Consider the following 21151-nt stretch of genomic DNA (forward strand, 5'->3'; position numbering starts at 1 on the left):
AAGAATGAAAAAAAAAGTTGGAAACAAAATTCCCGTCTGTCTTTTCCAACCCCAACTATTACTTTGCCCAAGTCACCTTTGTGCAAGAGTTGAGCCATGGATTGCCGTGTAGGAGATGATTGGCTTGTGGACTCTCTTATAAGATACGAGAATATTTGGATGTATGGACTACAAGACTCTTCAAAGTGCCTTTCTTGGATGTCCGATAAAGGCAAGTCAGGGAGAATTAGTGTGTGTTTGTGGGTTTTTTTTGAAAATCACTGGTGTGCCAGCACTAAGTCGATTTTAAAAGCCGAACACAGTACAGCCATACGTGTGGCCTGTGGGTAAATACAATCATGTTCAGTCTTGCTCACTGATATCCAGTCGCGTTACTCAAGTAATAGTTTGCGCATTGCACCATTTCGCAGGCCAGTGTTCGCAGGTCTAGGGCTGCGCAACGCTCGGCGTGTACTTGAGTGATGCGACTGGATTTCATTGAGCAGCGCTGTACTTAATTCATTGCACTCCCAACTCATCACAACCACGCGCTCTTCAGCCGAACCATTCAGACACCAGCAAGGACATTATCATCCTCTACTGATGAGCTCCGACAGGGAGCGAAACGGCTGTCTAGAGGCGTGGAACAATATTATCTCTCAACGGAAGTGTCCTTGCTGGTGTCTGAATGGTTCGGCTGAAGAGCGCGTGGTTGTGATGAGTTGGGAGTGCAATGAATTGAAAATATGGCCGAAAGCTCTGTCGCAATATTTAGTTCTGAAGCGCTGTACTTAGACTACATAGGCATGTTATTTACTACTAGCATACTTGAAGAATGGAGTTCCATTAGGCCATCACCTACCTGTGCTCCATATGCCTGGTTGCAGCCCGCAGGTGTATAACACACTGCTGATGACACAATTGACGGGGGGGGGGGGGACTATACCCAGGGGTATCGTACACACTACGGTCACGCTCCGGTCACTACGTTATTGTCGGACCGTACCGCTCCTTGCTCCAGGTACCCCGTGAACTTACCAGTATAGAAATGCACTGATTCGGGCAGTAAATTTCGAAAAATTTCAGCAGAGCACCATCCCACCAATCCCCCCTCTCTCTCTCTTCAGCAGTAAAATTGTACTTCAGATCATTCTGTTGACCGCACCACCCAAAAATAACTTCCGACGCATCTGACACCACTGATGAAATGCACTGTACGTGTTCCTGGGTGTGGCGTCAAACCTGAGACAACTAATTCAGAATGCAGGCTACTAGTAGTAACCTTGAAGACAGGTCAGAGTGCTCAATGTGTGTCACGGCTGACCTGGGTCGGCACTCACTCCAGCGCCCCACGACGTTTCCCACGCATGGGGTCCAGTGGAGGAAAATCTGTTTCCGCTCAGAATGTGTCTTCCTTCGCGCCGAATCACCAGGAGATCACGCTAAGCACCGCAACATGTGTGTGCCTTCCACCACGCCATCGCACTGACTATTCAGTATTTACACCACACCATCGCGCTGACTATTCAGTATTTACGCACCTAGTACTACGCACACCATTACTTTTTCCCACCAAGGTGTCCAGGAGTATTACTTTCCTTGCAGGATATACAGTCAACTTCGCTTATAACGACACTCGACGGGGCATCAAAAAGGTGTCCTTATTCGCGAAGTGTCCTTATACCCGAAGTCTCATTACATGTATCACAGTGGGATGGGACTTCGCTCTGGGCATGGAAATTCTGTCGTTATTCGCGAATTGTCGTTATATCCGCAGTCTTTATTAGCGAAGTTGACTGTAGTGAAAAATCCTCTTATACGGGCAATCACAGGACATGACATCACCAGCCGGGCACAATAACTAACGAAAAAGCAAAACGAAATTATTGTTTAAAGAAAAAGAAAATGAAACTTGACAATCTGCACACAATGATAACTCCATTCATTCATCAGATATAGTCCGATGTGCAATCTGCTGAGCATCAGTCGCCTGGTGATTACGTAAAGTAAAAAAAAAAAACTCTTTAGGAGGGACAGACTTTCTTCCATTGGATCTTGTGCATGATTCAGAATACTAATAGTCTTATAGCTTCCAATCTCTCTTGTGTAATGGTCTAATACATAATTAATAATTAAGTTTCAACCGGCCAACGCGGAGTTGGATGGACCCCGATATAAATACCTATATATTGTGCAGTTGGCAATCTTCAGACGTTAGGCGTCCATGATGATTTGTTGGCTTTCACTTGGCGTCTACTTTTCACCTATCTTTTTCACCACCTCAGTACTCTTTGTGACGTGTAAACTAGCGCAACCTACTCCTGTGCACCTCTCCTTCTCATTGTGATTGATTTAGCACTTGTGATAGTTATGTCTGGTAGGGTTCATAACACCTCCATTCTGCACTATTCCTTTTTGTGTTGATTTATCACAGATGTGAGTTAGTTGAGTGTTTACACCTTGCGCCAGTATCTTCTCTATAAAATAGCATTATTCAGCTTAACCCCTTCATTCAACAACTGCTTCTCCTCTGATGAGTTCCCCGCGTCATCTTTATGGAACGGAACAAGACTTGTCAGGAGTAATACTACTTGCTTTCGTGGAGTGTGGCTGGTGAACTGTTCGTGCTGTGATCTGCGAGCGTCGTGTGGTCTCGTCGGGTCAAATGAAAAACCTATTATAAACACAATTTTTGGCTTGGCGTTGTGGCTTCAATTTTCTCCTCCCCCCCCCCCCCCCCCCCCCCTCTCTCTCACTCTCTCTTTCTCCCTCTCTCTACCTCTATCTCAGAGCTACTCGTAGCAAGCTTCCATGGCGGGGATTCTGGTCGCAAGAATGAAATCGTGGAGCTAGTGGTCGGTGACACACTGCTTGCGTCAACTATCCAGCATCAGGACAAACAGGTACTAAGTTACGATGGGACTACAGTATTTGCCTCCCCATTGCTGTATCGTCTTGTGTTAGCTAAGTTACGATGTGACTACAGTATTTGGAGATACGGGTTTAAACTCCTATCTGTATTGTCATTTGTGCTCATGTTTTACGCGCTGCTAGATGGCGGGTGCACGGAGGGACTTCAGTGTTCAGCGGGGACACTTCACAAAGAAACCGGTTCATCACATGGCCACCTTCCCTCACTTGAGGTGTGTGTGTGTGTGTGTGTGTGTGTATGTGTGTGTGTGTGTATGTGTGTGTATGTGTGTGTGTGTGTGTGGTGTGTGTGTGTGTGTTTGGACAGACCTGTATTACGAAGTATTATGTTCATTCCTTCTATTTCATCCTTTCATCCACAGACAGGCAGACACACACACGCACGCACGCATGCGTGCGCGCTCACACACACACACACACACGCGCACACACACACACACACACACACACACACACACACACACACATGCAAGAATGCTGAGGTGCATGTCAAATTAAATTCTTTAGCTTTCAGCAATCTCTAGAATCCCTCTTGCTGTGTGTGTGCAGTGTGACGTTTGAAAAGACTATACTTTCTGGTGTCTCCACTGACAGGACATTTGTGACTTCAGGCTGTCCAAGCGGTGGCGTAAATGTCTGGACTGCGGAAGAAAAGAAACGTAAGCCTACTGGCATGCTTACTGTGTGCTGTTGTTAGTATACGTGTGTGTGTGTGTGTATGTGCGCGCGCGCGCACGCGCATGTGTGTAACTGCAGTTGGATCCCGGGACGGATACCTTGATGCCGTCTATCCTTTTTCTGCACCTTGTCCTCACCCACTTACTGAGGTGTGGTGAGCCCATAAGGGCGCGTTCAGACTACCGTGAACCCCGTCAAACCGTGAATGCCGATAAACCGTGAAGGACATTCACACTACCGATAACAAACTAACGTTACCGTGAAGTTTTCAGCTCTCACCGCGTCACTGACAAGGGATTTTCCCTTTTTTCCCAGCGCGCATGCAGCCTGAGCACTTTTTTACTGCCGGTAAAAGTTTACTGCCGCAGCAGCCGCGGCAGTAAAACTTTCCCACCGGTAACGTGCCAGTAACATCACGTGATCAAATCACCTTGGCGACTTTCCCAATCGGTCACTTTTTATCGGTAGTCTGAACGCGCCCTAAGTGGCATCATTTCCAAGTCCACCCAGAGCTTTGGGGATTTCAGGGGGTGTCGGCCGCTGGGCGGTTCAGTAGCCAATTGAGTCATCTTTCTAGCATTCCTTTTGAATCTCTCTCCCCTCTTCAGGGAGACTCGCGTGACCAGTCATGGCAGTGAGCAAGTACAGTAGCAGCACATGGAAGCGAGTGGTATCTTCCATATGTTCACCCATGAGGGTGAACATATGGAAGATATCGTTTTGAAGTGGTGTAGCCAAGGACTGAAGAAGATCGTACGCTGACCGCAGAACTATGACAAGGTCCCAATGGAGTTGCAAAGCTCTTAAAAAAAACCAGACCTAGTCTAATACTGAGATAGAAGAATCCTACACGAGTAAAATGTACTTCAGTAGACATGGTACAGCTACAGAGCTGTCAGTGCTCCATGACCATGAGTCTCATATTCAGTATGATTCCTTTTTGCAACTGTTTCCTTGCAGCTACTGCCGATCAATGTCCTGGAAAATCGTCACTGTATCCTTGGTACGCGTGTGCCTATTTGCTTTCCACCTACCTCTGCTGAAACCATGCACATGAGGAAATTCGAACTGTGGTGTCAAAGTGTTATTACTGCCAAGCACGAATAGTATTGTATTGGCCTTCACCTATTACTGATTAGATGTGTGTCCCAAAGTGGCGTGCCGCTGCTTTCAAGTGCTCCATCATCGACGCGTCTTCTCGTATCCCGCACTGATGGTGATTCGGTTGTGGTTGATGTCACGACGGGTCAGCAGACTTGGTCTCAAGGTGAGATAGTTGTTGTTTACATGTCAGATACTCTGGGATATGTGTGTGTACGTTCGTACCGTGTCCTTCCACGTGTGTATTTACTACCCAATGCTGTAGACAGCAAGCTGTTTCGGCCATAAAGGCCTCATCAGTACAGCTACGAGCTTTAAGCAAGCCGAGCTACCAGCCATGGTGCAAAGGAGGCACCACAGACATGAGCTGTCTTAAAAGATAGTTCGTCGCTCTAGCACCAGAGTGCTCTAACTACGAAAAGTAGCGGGCATTGCGTAATGCAGCAGCACTAGAGCAGCCTACTCAGAGTGCTCAACAAGACGAATGCCGAGGAGCATAATACCCAATGCTGTAGACAACAAGCTGTTTCGGCTGTTTCGGGGGGGGGGGTACTATTTAGACTCCACACGTGTGTTTGAACTGTGCACAATGTAATGTACTAAGCACATTCCTGAACGCTATGTGGTGCTCATGTTAGTGTGTAGTGTGCCCCACTCTTGTTCAAAGATATTCATTTTGATTTTGAAAACAACACACCCATACCACAGCAGTATCACTAGGCTTCTGCGGAATGTGCTCGTATTCTTACCGATAGCTCCTTTGAGCAGTGCTGAAGTTTTCTGCCAAATATTCCCGTAAGTTCACCACTGATTATTCTCGCAGTAATGCTTTTTTTAGGGGTGTGCGCGGGTAATCAGGTATTCATGCTACCCGTGAGGACCTCTGGTAGTCGGGTACAGAATAGTACCCGAAAACCCGAAGTCGCAGATGACATCATGTGCAGACAGTGCATGTGATTGTGTATTTATGTAATACCCTGCATGTCTACCCAGTGTGTAAAGGAAGGGGTGCATTGTGGTGTTACCATGGAAACATTACCCGATCGGGTACCCGTGGAAACCTACCCGAACCCGATACCGGAAGAAAATGCGATCCGACTCAGCACTACTTTTTTTGGATAACTTCCCATTTCAACCACCACATTGTTGTGCGGTATGTGGGCATGACCTTTCCACTCAGCTCCTTCCAAACCATCTTGGTTTTAGGGCTGTGGGCGAACAAGATGATCCACGTTGTGACAAAGCCTGATAGAGCCGGTGTGTTGCATTTATCACCAACTAGGTCAAGAGCATGGGAGAGACAGCTGACATCGACAATATCAGTGTAGGCAACGCTGATCGTTTCCATTGCCACGTTGTTAGTAGAAGCTCCATCACGCATACCTTCCGATACCAGTTTGGAAGAGATTTGGTAGGACACTCCGAGCACAGAAATAATCTCCCGAGCAATCTCTTTCCCAGTTAACGATTTTGACAGCATCTGAGCCTTCACAAGGACTTGACGAGGTTGCCAGTCCTCTGATACACATAGCGCAACACAATAGCTAGAGCTTCTCCCAGACGAGATGTGGCATCAAATATAGCTGACACATACTGACCAGCCAATGCTGAACGGAGCTGTTGTACTTCCTCTTCCTAAACGAAGGGGATGAGGTCACACAGGCCATGGTGATCTGTGAGGCGGTATGCATTTTCCTCCAGAGGTGGTTTGAAGTGCTGCCCTTCGATCAGTGGTGCTCCTGCTGCAAGGAAGGATCTGACGACCTTCACACGATGAACTTGCTGTGCCTGTGACAGGGTGTCACCACTCATATGCTTCTCAGCATTATAGGACTTCAGGTTCTTGGCTATGTCCATCTCCTTCGCCTCTTTCTTGAGCAAGTCTGCTTTTCTAGTTGCCTACTTCGCAGTTTTGATATGGCTTGCAGTAACACTTCTCTTCAGACTCACTTCCTTACGACAGCAGTTGCAGAAGAAGGCACCATGGGAGACCGAAAAGTGCTCGGACGAGAACTCTTTCACTATTTGTGACGATGACACATTCTTGGGGCCAGAAGAACTGTCACCTCTGCGTTTCCGCATTCCTTTTGGTGGAGTATTGCTTCGGACTTTTCGTTGTCTGGCAATCTCAGACAATTTTCTGGTCACAGACCAGTCTGAACTGAGACTGTTAGCTGGTCTCCCGGGTAGCTGGAACTGGTCGACTCTTCGAATGGTTGTTGGCGTCTGAGGCGTCGAACTGACCATCGGCATCAGTAGCATCGGAGCGGCGACGTTTCGCTAGATGATGGGGAATACCAAGAGTGTTCGGCGGCATAGTGTATAACTGAGGGTGGTGCTAGGGTAATGCAATTGAATTATGCATGCAACCAACCGACACAGTAACAAACGAGGCACAGATTACATTTTTGTTAAGACTAACCGGTTTCACCAAAAGAGGATCATCAGAGTGAGCAGTGCCAAAATTTGTATAAACCATAAGGTTCAAATCTATGCACCACATGGTTCTATGAATACACACTTTACCATACGCACACTTGCAATGCACCCTGCAAAATACTCTCGTGCAATACTGATAGACCATTCAGTCCGCAATTGCTACTTGACCTCATGTATATTTTCTCGCGCCCTGCTCGAGACTACAATTCTAGGATAATACTTACATCCATGTGGTTCATTCCTACAGGTCATGAATATAGTATACAATAAGATTACAACAATGCACAATTTATATGTTTTACCCCAAGCTTCTCTTGGTGCTACAAGCGTTTTAGCACCAGCTTGTATAGTAAATTTGACCAGAAATGGTCCACTATAAATTGTGTTCTTTTGATTCACACTCCTCACTCTGATGATCCTCTTTTGGTGAAACCGGTTAGTCTTAACAAAATGTAATCTGTGCCTCGTTTGTTACTGTGTCGGTTGGTTGCATGCATAATTCAATCACTTCAATAGGCATAGACACACTGCCGCCAGGGGTTTCCGTTTCCTTTCCCAAAGAGTGCGAAGATACCGATTGGAGAGGTTAAAAGTTACATGTTTTTGCCTTTTTTCAAAACGCGGTGCAAATCTCATGTTACGTCTATATTTTAGAGGTTAAGTTACACGTGCGACGTGACGTGAAATTTTTGCCTGGTAGGATTCGGGTTTAGTTCACACAAAATATCAAATCTTCCAACAAACTCGATAAAACTACGGAAACTCACACAAATTCGATCAGGATAACCAAGCGAAACTTCCGAAAACCCACGTCACGAACTTACGTGCGGGACAGTCAACTCACGTAAAACACGTCAAATTTTACGTGAGTTTTTGAATTTTTGACGTAAAAGTTCACGGACGTAAGAATTTTACGTGAAACTTAACCTCTCTATTGCTCAAATTTTACCGATCATCCCACCAAATTGCCAACTATTTCCATTCGAAGAATCACACCCATAGTTCCCAAAATTATGCTGGCACATTCCGCGCAAGGCTTGTCACTGATAGGCAATCCTATCCTTTCTATTTGTGTGTATTAGATTCGTCACAGACTAAGCAAGTGGGTGGTGGTGGTGAGTTACTGTCGTCACTCGGCTGGACTGACAGTGATCATACGTTCTTCACGTGCCAGCTACGTTCCGGCTTGGTGTCGACCGTGGACACTCGCCAAAAGAGCAGCTGTGCGCTTTCCATCGTCCCTGCGCCGTGCTGCAGCAATCAGCCATCATCCGCTTCTGACAATGCTGTCACCGGCAATGACGCTGCGCTAGCAGAGCAACACTGTGGCATGGCTGGATCACAGAGTTCAGCTGCAGACATTGCCGATACGCCACCGAGCTCAGCGATGTGTGCAGAGATGCACCGAAAGCACGGTGCGACGTGCACTGGATCTGATCGAGGTCTGATAGCATCCTGCTGTGGGTGCGGCTGTGTCCAAGTGAGTGATATGCGCCAGACTAAGCATCAGCAGCCACTCGCCTTGCATGATCTTAGTCCCTGTTTGATCAGATTGAATCAGCAAGCCGCAGGTCATGAGACTATGGATGGCTGGGAGCATTCCACCGGAACTGCAGCAAGAGTTCATTGCACTACCGACCACCGTACTTCCAATATACAACTTCAGGTAAGCAGGCGGGCATCATTCATATTGATATTTGCCACTGGCGCCGCGCTGTGTGCACACACACTTCAGCATTGTGGCCTCTTTAGGATTTGTGGGGTGATGTGTGTTGTGCGTGTGGGGCATTTTGTGATAGTCAGACATGAGAGAGAGAGACTACCAACTGTGCATACCCAGTATCTCAGCATATCATGCTGTGTTGTATGCAAGCTTATTCCGTTGATCTTCTCATCGGAGGCCAAACTCGTCTTGTTGCCTTCCTTTTCTTGTCTACTTTTCTAGTTCTCACCCACCGCTCCAGACCTTCTCTCTGTATCTGGTAAGTTCTTGTTTCTTTGCTTCTTGTGCTGATGTGCTTGCTCCACAGCAGTAAATCGTAATTACTAATTAGGTAGCTAGTCATGTTGATGTAGTTTGAAGTGCATGTACTATAATGATGTAGGCCTACCTATACATGATTGTATTGTTGCTCAGTTATATCCTGGCAGCTAATGTATGCCTTGTGTGCATGTATGCATGATGTAGATGATTTCCATTTCCATGCATGTGCTCATGAAGGTGTATGGTGTGTTGGCTGGATGCTATTAGGTTTGGACAGTGGCGTTCATGTCTTATCTGTGAAGCAACTCTGCTCCCAAGGTTAGTCTGGCCAGGGTTTCCTGATGCTCCAGTCGTTCTCCCTGGGCAGGCGCGTAGCTGGTCCCCCTTTTAGGGGGGTGCATGGCCGTATGTGCGTAGGATGGCGGGTGCATGTCATTCATGGTCATTATGTGCATGCTGAACCTGGGTCGAAATTTGGGGGGGGGGGGGTGCACGTGCCTGATGGGTGTGCAAACTCCACTGCAGCTGCTCTACTGTGTTGTACGGTTTAACGTTAGAATAATGTCAGTGCAATCACACACTGGAAACAAGTCATCAATCACATTGTTGCATGTGCAAATCCTCAAAAATTCTCTCAAAATCAATCAGGTGGAAAGCCAAACATATACAGAGTCTCCCTTGATTTACCGTAGTGTCTTGTATAAAAGCCTGTTTTGAATAGAAGCCTGATTTTTCACGATGCACTGTCGGCACATAAACCTGGTTTTAGTGTTGACATACAGTCGACCTACCCTTATAACGATATTTGCGTCAGACCAAGAAATATTGTTATAAGGGTAATATTGTTATAGGGGTATCTGGTTCATTTCATACACATACGTCATAATGCATGGATTTTGTTCATTTTTTACACACTTCATAGCATAAAAAAACTGACACATCATTTTACATGCACATTATGTAGGTGCCCACTGGTGCCCCTGTTGCATTTCGTCATGTCCCAGCGACTTATCAAGTGAAGCTTGCCCTACCTGGATCACTACTAAGTGGGCTCTACATATTCCCTGCTAGATATTGTTATAAAATGGAAAATGTCGATTGATCAGCCCATTTTATATTGTTATAGGGGTAATATCGTTATAGCAATATTGTTATAGAGGTAAGGCATTGTATACACAAGTCAATGGAGTGATTTGGTTTGGCAGAAAAATATCGTTATAAGGGTAATATCGTTATAGAGGTTATCGTTATAAGGGTAGGTCGACTGTACATAGAAATACCTGTCTAGTATAGAAGCCTGTCTCATATAGAAGCCTGCAAAATTTCCCCCAAAAAGTCATATAAGCCTCGGCTTTTATACACGACTTCACGGTAGGCTAAGGTCTGTGGAGAATACGAAATGCAAACAAACATACACAGTGCTGCTCTATGAAATCCGATCGCCTTTGTCAAGTTTGCTCCCTGCACCAGTTCACGTCCCAGTGTTTACAAGGTCTAGGGTTGCACAGTGCCCGGCATGGCGGTGACCCGGTTGATCGGATTTCATTAAGCAGCACTGTGCTTCGAAGTACAGTAAAATCTGTCACGGCAGCGACCACTCGGATAAGGCGACCACCTGTACCACACTAAAATACATTCCGACACCCCTGTCACCATATGATATTATTGGACAAACACACTGATAACTGGTGAAGACAACGACTTGAACAAGACACACCACACCCAGACGCACATGCATGCACTACTGCACATACGCATAGGACCATGACTATTCAATGCATACCGGAAATACTAATTTGGGTTTTCACGATTTTCTTACCCTAATACCCATGCGGTCCATAGCTAACGTGGCTACCTGGCTCTCTATGCACAGGCAGCCTTAGTTCGTTGTTGCATGTACATGTACAATCATGTCCTTCAAGTACTCCCGAAAAAAGTTGAACGCATCAATATGTGGTTGCCATCTCCATCAAGGATATCACGAAATGGCATGATGTATTTGATCCCTTTGGAGCGGAGTTCCTTAACACTGGAAGCATCTTCCGTTGACTTTGTTGTTCTGGTGTGAGGTCATGGTGGGCAAATACCGGCTTGCTTCGGTATTCAAGCTTGAAATGGCCTTTGAGAAAGGTCAGTTTCGCTGCCTTCGTGGGGAAACGTGACAAGAACAGGTCTAGGACGTACTGATCCATCGGGTGATGACTTGCGAGGCGCTCCCAGGCGCTCAACTGAGACTGCGGCCGCACGAACAGGTTCCGACATCAGGGATGTACACACTTCGAGAACGTTCTGGGGTGTTTCCTCCTTCGGATCGAACAGTGCGGCCTTGCTTTGCCTCTGGAAGCGCTCGAAATGCTCCTCAATCGACTCGTATGCCAACGCAACAGCTGGTGCCGCTTCCTTGACACATTCTCCAGGACCACAAGTGGAAGGGGACATGCCCGCTACGGTACTCGCTCACATACGCACGGTGCAATCTTCGCCAGCAGTAACGGTCTCACTGGGGGTCCGGTTTGGGGTTTCGAGGACCTGTACTCGTCTATCCAGGTCTTGGCAGGTCTTCTTCATGTCTTCAGCTTCAACTACCAAAGCAGCCGCTCTTTGGTTGAGAACGTCAGTTAATGTGGCCAAAGCTTGATCAGTGCTTTTGACCACATTGTCCATGCGATCCGTCAGTGAGCGTCCTGCGGCCCTTTGCACATCCTGACTGCTATTTTCGGTTTTCTTCGTATCTCTGCTTCGTGATATTTGGTCGACAGGAAACCCATGCTTTCTTCTAGATCCCGTATGCTGTCTTCCAAATCTTGTACCGTATCTAGTACATGCATGTGTGACTTTTCGGTACCGTCCATCCTTTTCTCCAGGGCGGTTAGTCGAGCATCTAGAGAACTGTGAACCGCTTTCAGGTCTTGGCGGATTTCATCAACACCGCTCAGAACCACACCAAGCTTCTCCTCCATCATTGCACTCATGCATGTCCGAAATTCATTCACCAGATAATCGGCACTTACGGTGTTACCGCCACCATGATGATCCGAAAGGGAAGGGGAGCCTCGGGTGATGACAGGTTGGAAAGCTGACTTCACACTCTCCGACCCACTGAGGGCATTTTCAGCTGAATGGCCGGAGAGCTCTCCAGGATCAAGGTCGACGGATGGCTTTGGCTCGGCAGTCACGGGAGCTCCCGGCGATGACTCTGTACTGCTGGCGTGCCTTCGCTTCAATGAGGCATCCGGATCCCTTTGTGGGCTGCTAGCCAGGGCGCCGAGAATACGCCCCAGGCCCTCAAACGACATGATCACAAGATTAGTCTAGTATTCGAAATTGACCACGGGACTGGAACCACACGGCTCCCCTGCACTTACACTACCACTACTGGCACTAGTACTAATCTATGTGTGTGTGTGTGTGTGTGCGTGCGTGCGTGTGTGTGTGTGTGTGTATGCATGTATGTGTGTGTGCACAAGCTTGCGTTCATGTGTGTGTGCGTGTCCCTGTTGCTTTCTGTCTGTTCACTCACCCTCATCTTATTGCAGCTTCTCAAACACAAAGTGGCAGCAGCACTACTCCTAGCAGTAGCACCAGCGTTTTTACCCACGATGGCCACCTTGCCAACGCTGATCTGGAAACCGTATCACCCTCATCACCTCTGGTTGTTCTGCAGCACAGCTGGCATCCGACAGAAAAGAACTTGCTCTTCTCAGCTGCCAGTGACGGTTCGCTCCATGCCTGGCAGCCCAGACTGCCGGAGGGTATGTGTAGTAGCTGAGTGACCGGCTGGCTGCTGAATGCAACCTGCTGCTGCACAGCAGAAGCAGCGAAATTGCTTGTAGTCGTGAGATGGCAATCACAATGGGAGCTGATTGACTCGCATCAGACCTGGACAGGAATGGAGCATCTCGTAATCCTCAACATCTGTAGCTGATCATTGCACTGCTACGAATGTACGCCGCCGATGATCGTCCTGCTCTCTGGAGATGGTACCCTACTTTGCTATGGCGTACATGTACCTCCAGAGATCTGGGTAAGAATGTCAATACGGTGAATGGGTGTTCAGCTACCCGCGATGCCAACCCAAAGCTGTCTACACACACACACTTTGTCATCGAAGTCGTCACCCTGAACAGGAATAACCAGTTCTATGATCTATATCAGGAAGACTTAGTAACAATAGTCACAAGGTATTTCTATCTATCTTCCTGTTTGTTATTTTATGCCCGATATATTTTTTCCACCTTATCCGTTCTACAACCAGACCAGGCGGTGCGCTGTCATATCAATGACTGTGTTTCCACGTTTACAATAGAATCTTCTAGTTGAAGTAGTTCTAGTTCTAGCTCTATGTCTACCTACTATGGCGGCAGAACTGCCAGCCATCTGTGTACAATATACTACACAATATAGAAAGAGAGCATACAAACATACATGCAGGCAGAGGCAAGCAGGCGGTACACTGGCAGCATTACATTTTTAGAGCAATACGGAAGCATTTTATCAGCCAACTATATCGCGCTGGTCTCCTCTGCAGAAGCGATGACAAGACAGGACATAGAAGTACGTAAGACGAGAAGAAAGTTGAGATAAATCACAGTAAGAAGTTCCAGGGCTGCTTCCAGCGGTACAATTTACTAACGTGGACATGCAAACTCAATTAGAAAACTCAAACAAAAAATGCAGCCGGAAAGGTAATTTCAACATCAACCCAAGTAGAATGAAAGTTAGCTTTACGGTCGTTCTGACCAGTACACAGTAAGGTATGGCTAGTTAGAGAAATACTTAGTTCCATGGCTAATTAGAAAAGTAAGATGCTAAAGATGAATTGGCAATTGTTAGTTCCAGTTGGACATCAAATATAATAGCAGTTATGTACAGGACGGTGCGGTACATGTTGGAGTTGAGGCAGCGAATATGTTCTGGCCCAGTCGATGATGTTCGCAGAGGACTATGTTTATTCAGCACCGGGCTGCTGCATTGATAGTGTTCCACCGCCACCCAGCGGGCTGCCGAGCGTCTTGGGTGCGGTCGGCGATGCCTGGTCCGTGCCCAGCTTGCTCGGCTGCGACTTCCTGCGCACGGGCACGCGCGCCGCACCAGGCCCCGGAGTCACCGCCGGCATGGCCTCGGAGGCAAGCTTAGACTGCACTGGCAATCTACTAGCACCAACGAAAACCGACCCTTCGTCGTTCACGCCGGCACTGACGTTTGCACTTGGCTCTGCCGTCTTGCCCTGCATGTTGTAGTCACCAGAGTCGAAATACTGGCCCTTGCCCTGGGAGTAGGCAAGAGGCAAGCAAAACAGACGGCCCAGCCAACGTACCATAGTAGCACATAAACACAAAGGGTTAAAAAGGGCTGACGTAATACATGTACACTTCTGGTCACTCTGTTCTAATTCAATGGGCATGATCGGTCACAAACGCACATCAAGATGCATATCATTGCTGTTGAATGTCCGCCAATAGCTTACCCCTTTCGACAATCGTCGTTGAAGAATGTGTGACGTTTTTACTTTCATTCCATACTTCTCGTTGAGCTAGTGCACACAGGCAAAAAGGTACAGGAACATCAGATTTTAAAGTCCAAAGACCCGTCAAACTAATGAAAACTTTTCTAAAGGAATAAAATGTTAATGTTACCAAACTAGCATATCAAAGTACATATAGCCTCATCGAATCCCGCAGCCAGCAGAATTGACAACACATGCTATGACAACAGGACACTGACACAGCTCAACACAGTCCGGCATAGCATGCATCTCATCTGCAGTTCAGCAGCAACAGTATCCTAGGCTAACAGATAAACCACACACAACCCTTCACACAGTCAGGAAAGGCTGTGACCACAGCCACCAAACTGATCTGTGCCTGCAGAACACATTTCGGCCGCCGTCACAAGCATGAATTGAATGAACAAGGCAGGAGCCAGAAGGCAACTGCGAAGGGAGGTGTGCAAGGGTTCACCAGGACACTTCACTTGGCTGGTCAGACATGCATAACTAGTAGAGTGTACACTGAGCGTGTCTGGAATACTTGCAAAGAGCTGCCTCTGCTCTCTGCTCACGGGACACTCTACTGTACACAAGCTAGTGGTGTGCACGGGTAGTCGGGTACCCGTGCTACCCGTGAGGACCTCGGGTAGACGGGTACCGAATCGTACCCGAAAACCCGAAGTCGCAGATGACATCATGTACAAAGAGTAGAGAGAGAGGTCTACAGTGCACGTGTACAAATGATTCACGCATGTCTACCCAGTGTGTAAGGGAAGGAGCCGGTGTGCATTGTGGTCTTACCATGGGAACATTACCCGATCGGGTACCCGTGCTACCCGTGGAAACCTACCCGGACCCGATACCCGAAGAGAATGCTACCCGACTCAGCCCTAACACAAACACTTCACAAAACCGATACAATCATTGTGTACTCGACACACCTCTATCTCAGAGTCAGTACTGCAGCATGGCCATCGCTTTAAAACCCAAGCCAGGGCTTATCAGTGCAAGAGCGAGACAACACAGCCATGGCAAATTGAACATAATTATACAAGTACAGGACACGTGTTCTTGTGATATCCGGCTGCCTTTAAAATAGTGCCTCAAGTTGAAGGTACTGACTGTAGTGTTAATCAACACGTTCACTACACTCTTCAGCTGCTCTAGGTGGTGACGGCAGATGACGAAATCAGAATGTTCCAAACCCACCCCAAACACAAGACCGAGCTGCCCAGCCTCAGATCAAAAAATCCATCCCATCCACCTCCTCAATGTCATAATTCAGTAAAGCCGCGATACAAAAGACGAACCGCTCAGAATCTGAAGACAATGTCTGTCTTATCCAAATATCACAAAAATCGTGTTGTACAGTGTCCCTTTTCAACTCTCTGAACTAATGCGGAGCACATGCTAGTATGTCAAAAAACCGAAGTTTCTATTGGAGTCTAGCGAAAACAGAAAACAGGAATCGGTTGCAATGATGCACACTGAATGCAGCTGTTGGGAACAAAGCCAGAGACTTTCTGTGTCACACACACAGTGAGCTGAACAGCACAGTGGAGTCTAGTCTGTAGGAGCTTTGCAGTGACTTCACACTGACAGACTAGACTGTAGCTGCACTAACATAGTCTACTAGTACTTAGTAGTAGTAGTACTAGTAGTCACACACTGTGACACAGAGCTGACTACAGCACAGGCTGGCCGCCCACTCACTGAGGAGATGCAAGGCATGACAGCAGTGCAGACGCATGCAGGCCAATGAAAAGCCAGCCTTACTGGCTAGACCATGTCCATACTTGCCAACCCCTGGCAAACAGTTTCCTTGACACTGATGACAGTTTTCCTTGATTTTGCCTATTTTTCCTTGATCTGCAATTTTTACATCATAATTGTGCAAAGTATTGTATATGACATCATAGTGACGTCACCATGACCACAAAACATTTGCAACTAGTACAACATGTACGACAAAAAGTACTTTTTTATGCGCTAACTCAAAAGTTCTCGCTCGCTACACCTTCGTTTTGGGCACAGCACTGCGAGCGAGCGTCTAGAACACTGAAAATAACAAAAAAAGGTGTTGAAGGACATTTTCGAAAATCCGGTAGATGTTATAACTTTTCCGGTATACCGGGATGAAAGCGAGTTTTCCTTGATTTCCCGGAAATTCCGGCAGGGTTGGCAAGTATGCATGTCTAGACCACAGTCAGTAGTCTCAAGCTGTATGGTAGGAGTAAGGACCATTCTCCATAGTTTTGAATACGACCAAGAGCTTGTTTCATCCAAGAGTTCGGTCACATCTAGTTTGTCATAACCAAACCAATAATATCATATTTAATATGTATGCAAACACTGCTGCTTGTTCTTAGGACCTATAAGTTTGCCATGTGCAAGGGTTCATCGTATTCCAGTTACACTGTGCTTTGACATATACTGTACCCTGCCTTTTAAAGCCTTTATCGAGTCATTCGACACCCCCCCCCCCCCCCAGCCTACCGACTGAAGACCACTACGCCAGCACATATAGTAGCACTGCAGGGATGCCTGCTACATACGGGAACAATAAACGTGCAATACAACATACACCACGGGCTTACAGGAAAGGTAGCGCGTGCCCATACTTATACACTAGTACCTCCTCCAGAGTTCGTACCAATCCTCGGGCTCGAACCCAGGCAACGAATGAACATCTGTCCTGTGCAATGTACTCGTATCGTACTCGTATGAAAGTGCGAAAGGTCTCCATGATCCGTGACCCCGTATCTTTTCCCGCTATACCGATAATTATGTCTGCATGCATGCTTATAGTCTCATAATAAGCTGGCCAACAGGGCTAGCTCCTACGGTGATCTTACATGCCAAAGAACATAGGTAAGGTATGTTCATTCTTGGCCATTCAAATGTATACCCCTTGGGAGAGTCCACCAGTCGCTGGCGCATAGTCCCGGTCAGCAGGGAGTAGCATTTTGTCCCATACCACTTGTACAATGTACACCCAGACAAGCTATCAGATTCCAACTGACTTCACTTCTTCAAGTAACAAAATAACTTTTAGTTACTACTAGTAGTAGTTCAACCCATTCATCATCACGATCATGCTATTCTTGCTTTTCTTCAAGGTTCTCCAGTTCTTCACACCCAAGCCTGAATATTATTATAACTATTAAAGCCTAGGCCAAGTGACTTTGATGGAGAATCTTGTCACGTGCCATGTGTGACACGTACATTACACGTCTATTTCGGGGCACACCTACCAACCCATTACCTTCACAAGTGCGCACAACAGCTTCCTAGCCTACGGTTCGAATCGTGCTCCGTCTACAAAAATCGAGAAGTATGAGAGATCTCACACTCCACTGCCACGGGTGTTTGCAGTGCATGAACTCTGGCCAGTCGTCCCCGTACGCAAAATGCGTACGCATTTGGATCTACCGTACATTACCTCGTGTTTTGGGCGAATCTGAGCGGTACGACGCTGTCAAATTGGGCCTGAATTTGCCCTGAACCAGCCGCTATCGAAGTAAAATTAGGTGTTTTGAAGGCCACACGGGAACACTGTGGCCATGTCTTCGTTCCTGCGTCGTTTGTTTGAAAATCGGAGTGTTTTTGAGCTCGTAGTTCGTCTTCGTTGTGGAATGGCCGTGCGTACATTCTCCTTGGAATTACCAAAGTCACACCCCCGTTTATTACATTACTAAGAGTTTTGCCGGCAGCCACGATAGTTTTTATCCCTGCTTCCATACGTCCTTTCATTGAACAGCCAAACGAAACTTTGTGGCGCACCTTAGTTTTTTGTGGCGCGGGGGTCTCAAGTTTGTCACTTCGAGTTGTACACAACGATCACATCAACACCTCAAAGGACCAAAAAAACCAAGTGAGCAAGTATTTCAACCTTGCGATTCTGCCAGGCCTACTCTGAAGATGGAGACTTCTACTCGGTAGCACATACTCGTATCAATAAGCTGGGAGGGAGAGCGTGGCGAGTAAAATGTTGGGATGAAAAGAGCCACATTCTCTCTCGGAAAAGGTCGTCGTTCCTACACTGGCTACACACTCTACCCAGCTCTGCAGAGCCAGAAGGCTAGATTTTGCATGCACGTGCGAGATTTGCATCCGTCACGCACATAGGCAGAGTCGAAATTTTTGTACTCTCGGATTTGCCGCCATCTTGACGAGTGGCCACTGCGAAACACCCGTGACTGCATGCACTGGAACCGTGATCGTTAAAATAATTCGTAATAATTATTGTCATTGGAACGGTACGCGCGCTACACGCACAAACTCAGTGCACTGCTGATATTATTGGCGCTTATGGATTTAGTTATGCAGGAAATAATTCCATCTCTCCGCTTCAGGATGCTAGCTGATTTGCTGTCAGTTCGGAGACACACATCCGCAACACGCAGGTGCGCGCAACGAGAGGTTTTAGTCGATCAGCCACCGTGCACCAGGCATTGGGCCACATCACAACGGCAGAGAACGGCACTATGTTTATTTCATTGCGTGTGCAACACCGCCTGTTCATCGCAATTATTATTTAGCCGTTCATACCGACAGTTACACAATAACGGAAACAAATGATTGCCATGAAGCATAGCCAAGAAGTGCCTGCCTAAAGTAATTTCTTCACTTTAGCGAAAGCTATTGACTCGGCCAGGCATTCTCCGTAGTTGTATTGGTGGCATACCGCGTAATCGCTGGTCTGTTTGGAACAGCTAGCTGCAGCCTACAGGCTACAGCCCAAAAAGTCAAAGCAGTGGCAGGTCAAGGCCACCAGAGAGTAACCCACGCACGAAATGACCATCACCAGAATGTAATCGTCCCTCACGGAGCGTGTGGCCGTGGAGGTGCCTGATGGATGAGAGCGAACAACCCGTTAACCCGTGGCCCACACTGCAAAACCACTTCAAGTATTTAGTGTATTCTTGAGCGCCTACTAGTACTAGTATTTTAGTTATAACAAGGGACCTGGCTCTGGACACGCACAGGAAAACAAGAAGACTGTTACTAGTGTTAGCGCTCGCCAACAAATACAACTAATAATTTATTATTACTTACAAGTACAAACCTACTAGTATCTAGAATTTATTTTAGCTTATCGCACCACGTTCCGCGCACAGTCGTGACGTTTACTAGCAGTACTCCATGAACACAACACGATAAGAAAAATGGAGAAGTCGATGAACCATTCACGTGGCATACCAGCCGCAATTGAATTACCGCATCAGGCAGAAGGCGATGGGCCGGACAGGCCTGACCCCATTCTCCTTGCACAGGGTATATCGCGCTCGGCGGCCGCTGCGGAAGACGAGAATATGGTGTGTCTAGTATTATTGTCTTTTCCACCGTCCCTGAACTACATGGCTAAATAGTCTCAGCGCCACCTTTGAAGCCAGCTAGCTCGAAGAGGCGTCGTGGGATCAAACTGGAAGAACTCAGAGCCGTGTACCTCCTCAGCCATAAACTAAAAAGAAAATCCCTCCTAGCTCATGGCTCCACAAGAAAAGTACAGTTTATAATATGAACAAACAGCCAAAACACGTACCTGTGCCTCGCTTGGCTGCCCCGCACTTGCTGTGGCGACGCTCATTTTTTTCCTGGTATGGTGATACTAGTACTTCGCTGTACGCTGCTCCTCGTTTCGTTAACCTGTCAGTAACAGCTACCCCCACCTGTAATTGTGTTCCTCTCCTTACAACCAACGGTCTAGCATCCAACCAGAACCGAGAGGGAGAGAGATGCAGAGGAGATCGGATAGAAAAATCTATCTCACAGATCTGAGTCAGACGTCGCTGCTGCGCTCTCTCAAACCCAAAGTCAGACAAAATCTAGGCAAGCACGCACAGTGCACGCCGAAATGCTGGTGGCTTGTGCTAGCTCGATCGACCGCTAGTTTTATTTTGCCGGGCTGAACATGTGACAAGCCTCGACCAGTTTAGGACTTTGCTCAGCTGTTTATCAGTTTATCGACGTCCGCATGCAGTGATCCTGAGTGGAGCTGGCCGGTGGCCAGTTGCAGTGGCCACACGCAGTGCGGCCGGCTATGACACGGACTCTGGCAGTGACTAGTGCGGGCCAACGACGTCAATGCAAGTCGTCCGCACACACAAACAGCATCAGAAGCAGACCGGAGTGATCCAGTATGGGCTAGCGCTGGCCAAGTGTCACCAGGTCACTGTCAGCAAGGAGAAAAAGGAAAAAAATGCATGCCAAAAGCGCATGCAGTGGTGCATATCCCTTATGATATGCCATATGGCCCTTGTTTGACTCTAGTCTACATAAGTCTGAGCTCGAGTTTGAGCAGGCATGCAGGTCAATCGCGTGACCTAGTGTAGTCTGGTACATGTAGTAGTACTGTAGTGTAGTGTCTGAGTAGTAGTGACGCGTACTACACCGGTAGAATCTACCCTGGCCGAGGCCCGGGCCTAGCCTAGGCCCATAATGGCATACTATATCAGTATTATGTCATGACCATGATGTCTCGCACGCGCATGAGCCTCGATGAGCTGGTCGAGTGGCATGGCAGTGGAAATCCCAGGCACGTGATGCTA

General features: G+C 47.3%; 2 protein-coding genes across 2 annotated transcripts; one reads left to right on the forward strand and one right to left on the reverse strand.

Annotated features, from left to right (window-relative positions):
* The first annotated feature begins 29 nt into the window (after nucleotides 1-29).
* Nucleotides 30-13499, forward strand: LOC135808749 (WD repeat-containing protein 73-like). Its single transcript, XM_065321975.1, has 10 exons — nucleotides 30-211; nucleotides 2770-2882; nucleotides 3034-3122; nucleotides 3505-3569; nucleotides 4549-4582; nucleotides 4728-4855; nucleotides 8211-8794; nucleotides 9074-9110; nucleotides 9380-9430; nucleotides 12649-13499. The coding sequence occupies exons 1-10, from the start codon at nucleotides 97-99 to the stop codon at nucleotides 12879-12881; spliced, it is 1449 nt and encodes a 482-aa protein (XP_065178047.1). The 5' UTR covers nucleotides 30-96; the 3' UTR covers nucleotides 12882-13499.
* LOC135808750 (uncharacterized) lies at nucleotides 13377-20517 on the reverse strand. The gene is made up of 3 exons (XM_065321976.1): nucleotides 20146-20517; nucleotides 14580-14645; nucleotides 13377-14381 (listed from the first exon to the last, which is right to left on the reverse strand). The coding sequence occupies exons 1-3, from the start codon at nucleotides 20188-20190 to the stop codon at nucleotides 14061-14063; spliced, it is 432 nt and encodes a 143-aa protein (XP_065178048.1). The 5' UTR covers nucleotides 20191-20517; the 3' UTR covers nucleotides 13377-14060.
* Nucleotides 20518-21151: the final 634 nt, after the last annotated feature.

Source organism: Sycon ciliatum, chromosome 2, assembly GCF_964019385.1.
Source record: "Sycon ciliatum chromosome 2, ocSycCili1.1, whole genome shotgun sequence".
NCBI classification, from domain to species: domain Eukaryota; kingdom Metazoa; phylum Porifera; class Calcarea; order Leucosolenida; family Sycettidae; genus Sycon; species Sycon ciliatum.

Coding starts and splice junctions, on each gene's coding strand:
- LOC135808749 (XM_065321975.1), top strand. CDS start 97: ATGGATTGCCGTGTAGGAGATGATTGGCTTGTGGACTCTCTTATAAGA. Junction 212..2,769: donor TTCTTGGATGTCCGATAAAG/GCAAGTCAGGGA, acceptor CCTCTATCTCAG/AGCTACTCGTAGCAAGCTTC. Junction 9,431..12,648: donor GAAGCAACTCTGCTCCCAAG/GTTAGTCTGGCC, acceptor ATCTTATTGCAG/CTTCTCAAACACAAAGTGGC.
- LOC135808750 (XM_065321976.1), bottom strand. CDS start 20,190: ATGAGCGTCGCCACAGCAAGTGCGGGGCAGCCAAGCGAGGCACAG. Junction 14,646..20,145: donor GGCAGCCAAGCGAGGCACAG/GTACGTGTTTTG, acceptor TGTGTGCACTAG/CTCAACGAGAAGTATGGAAT. Junction 14,382..14,579: donor AACGACGATTGTCGAAAGGG/GTAAGCTATTGG, acceptor GCCTACTCCCAG/GGCAAGGGCCAGTATTTCGA.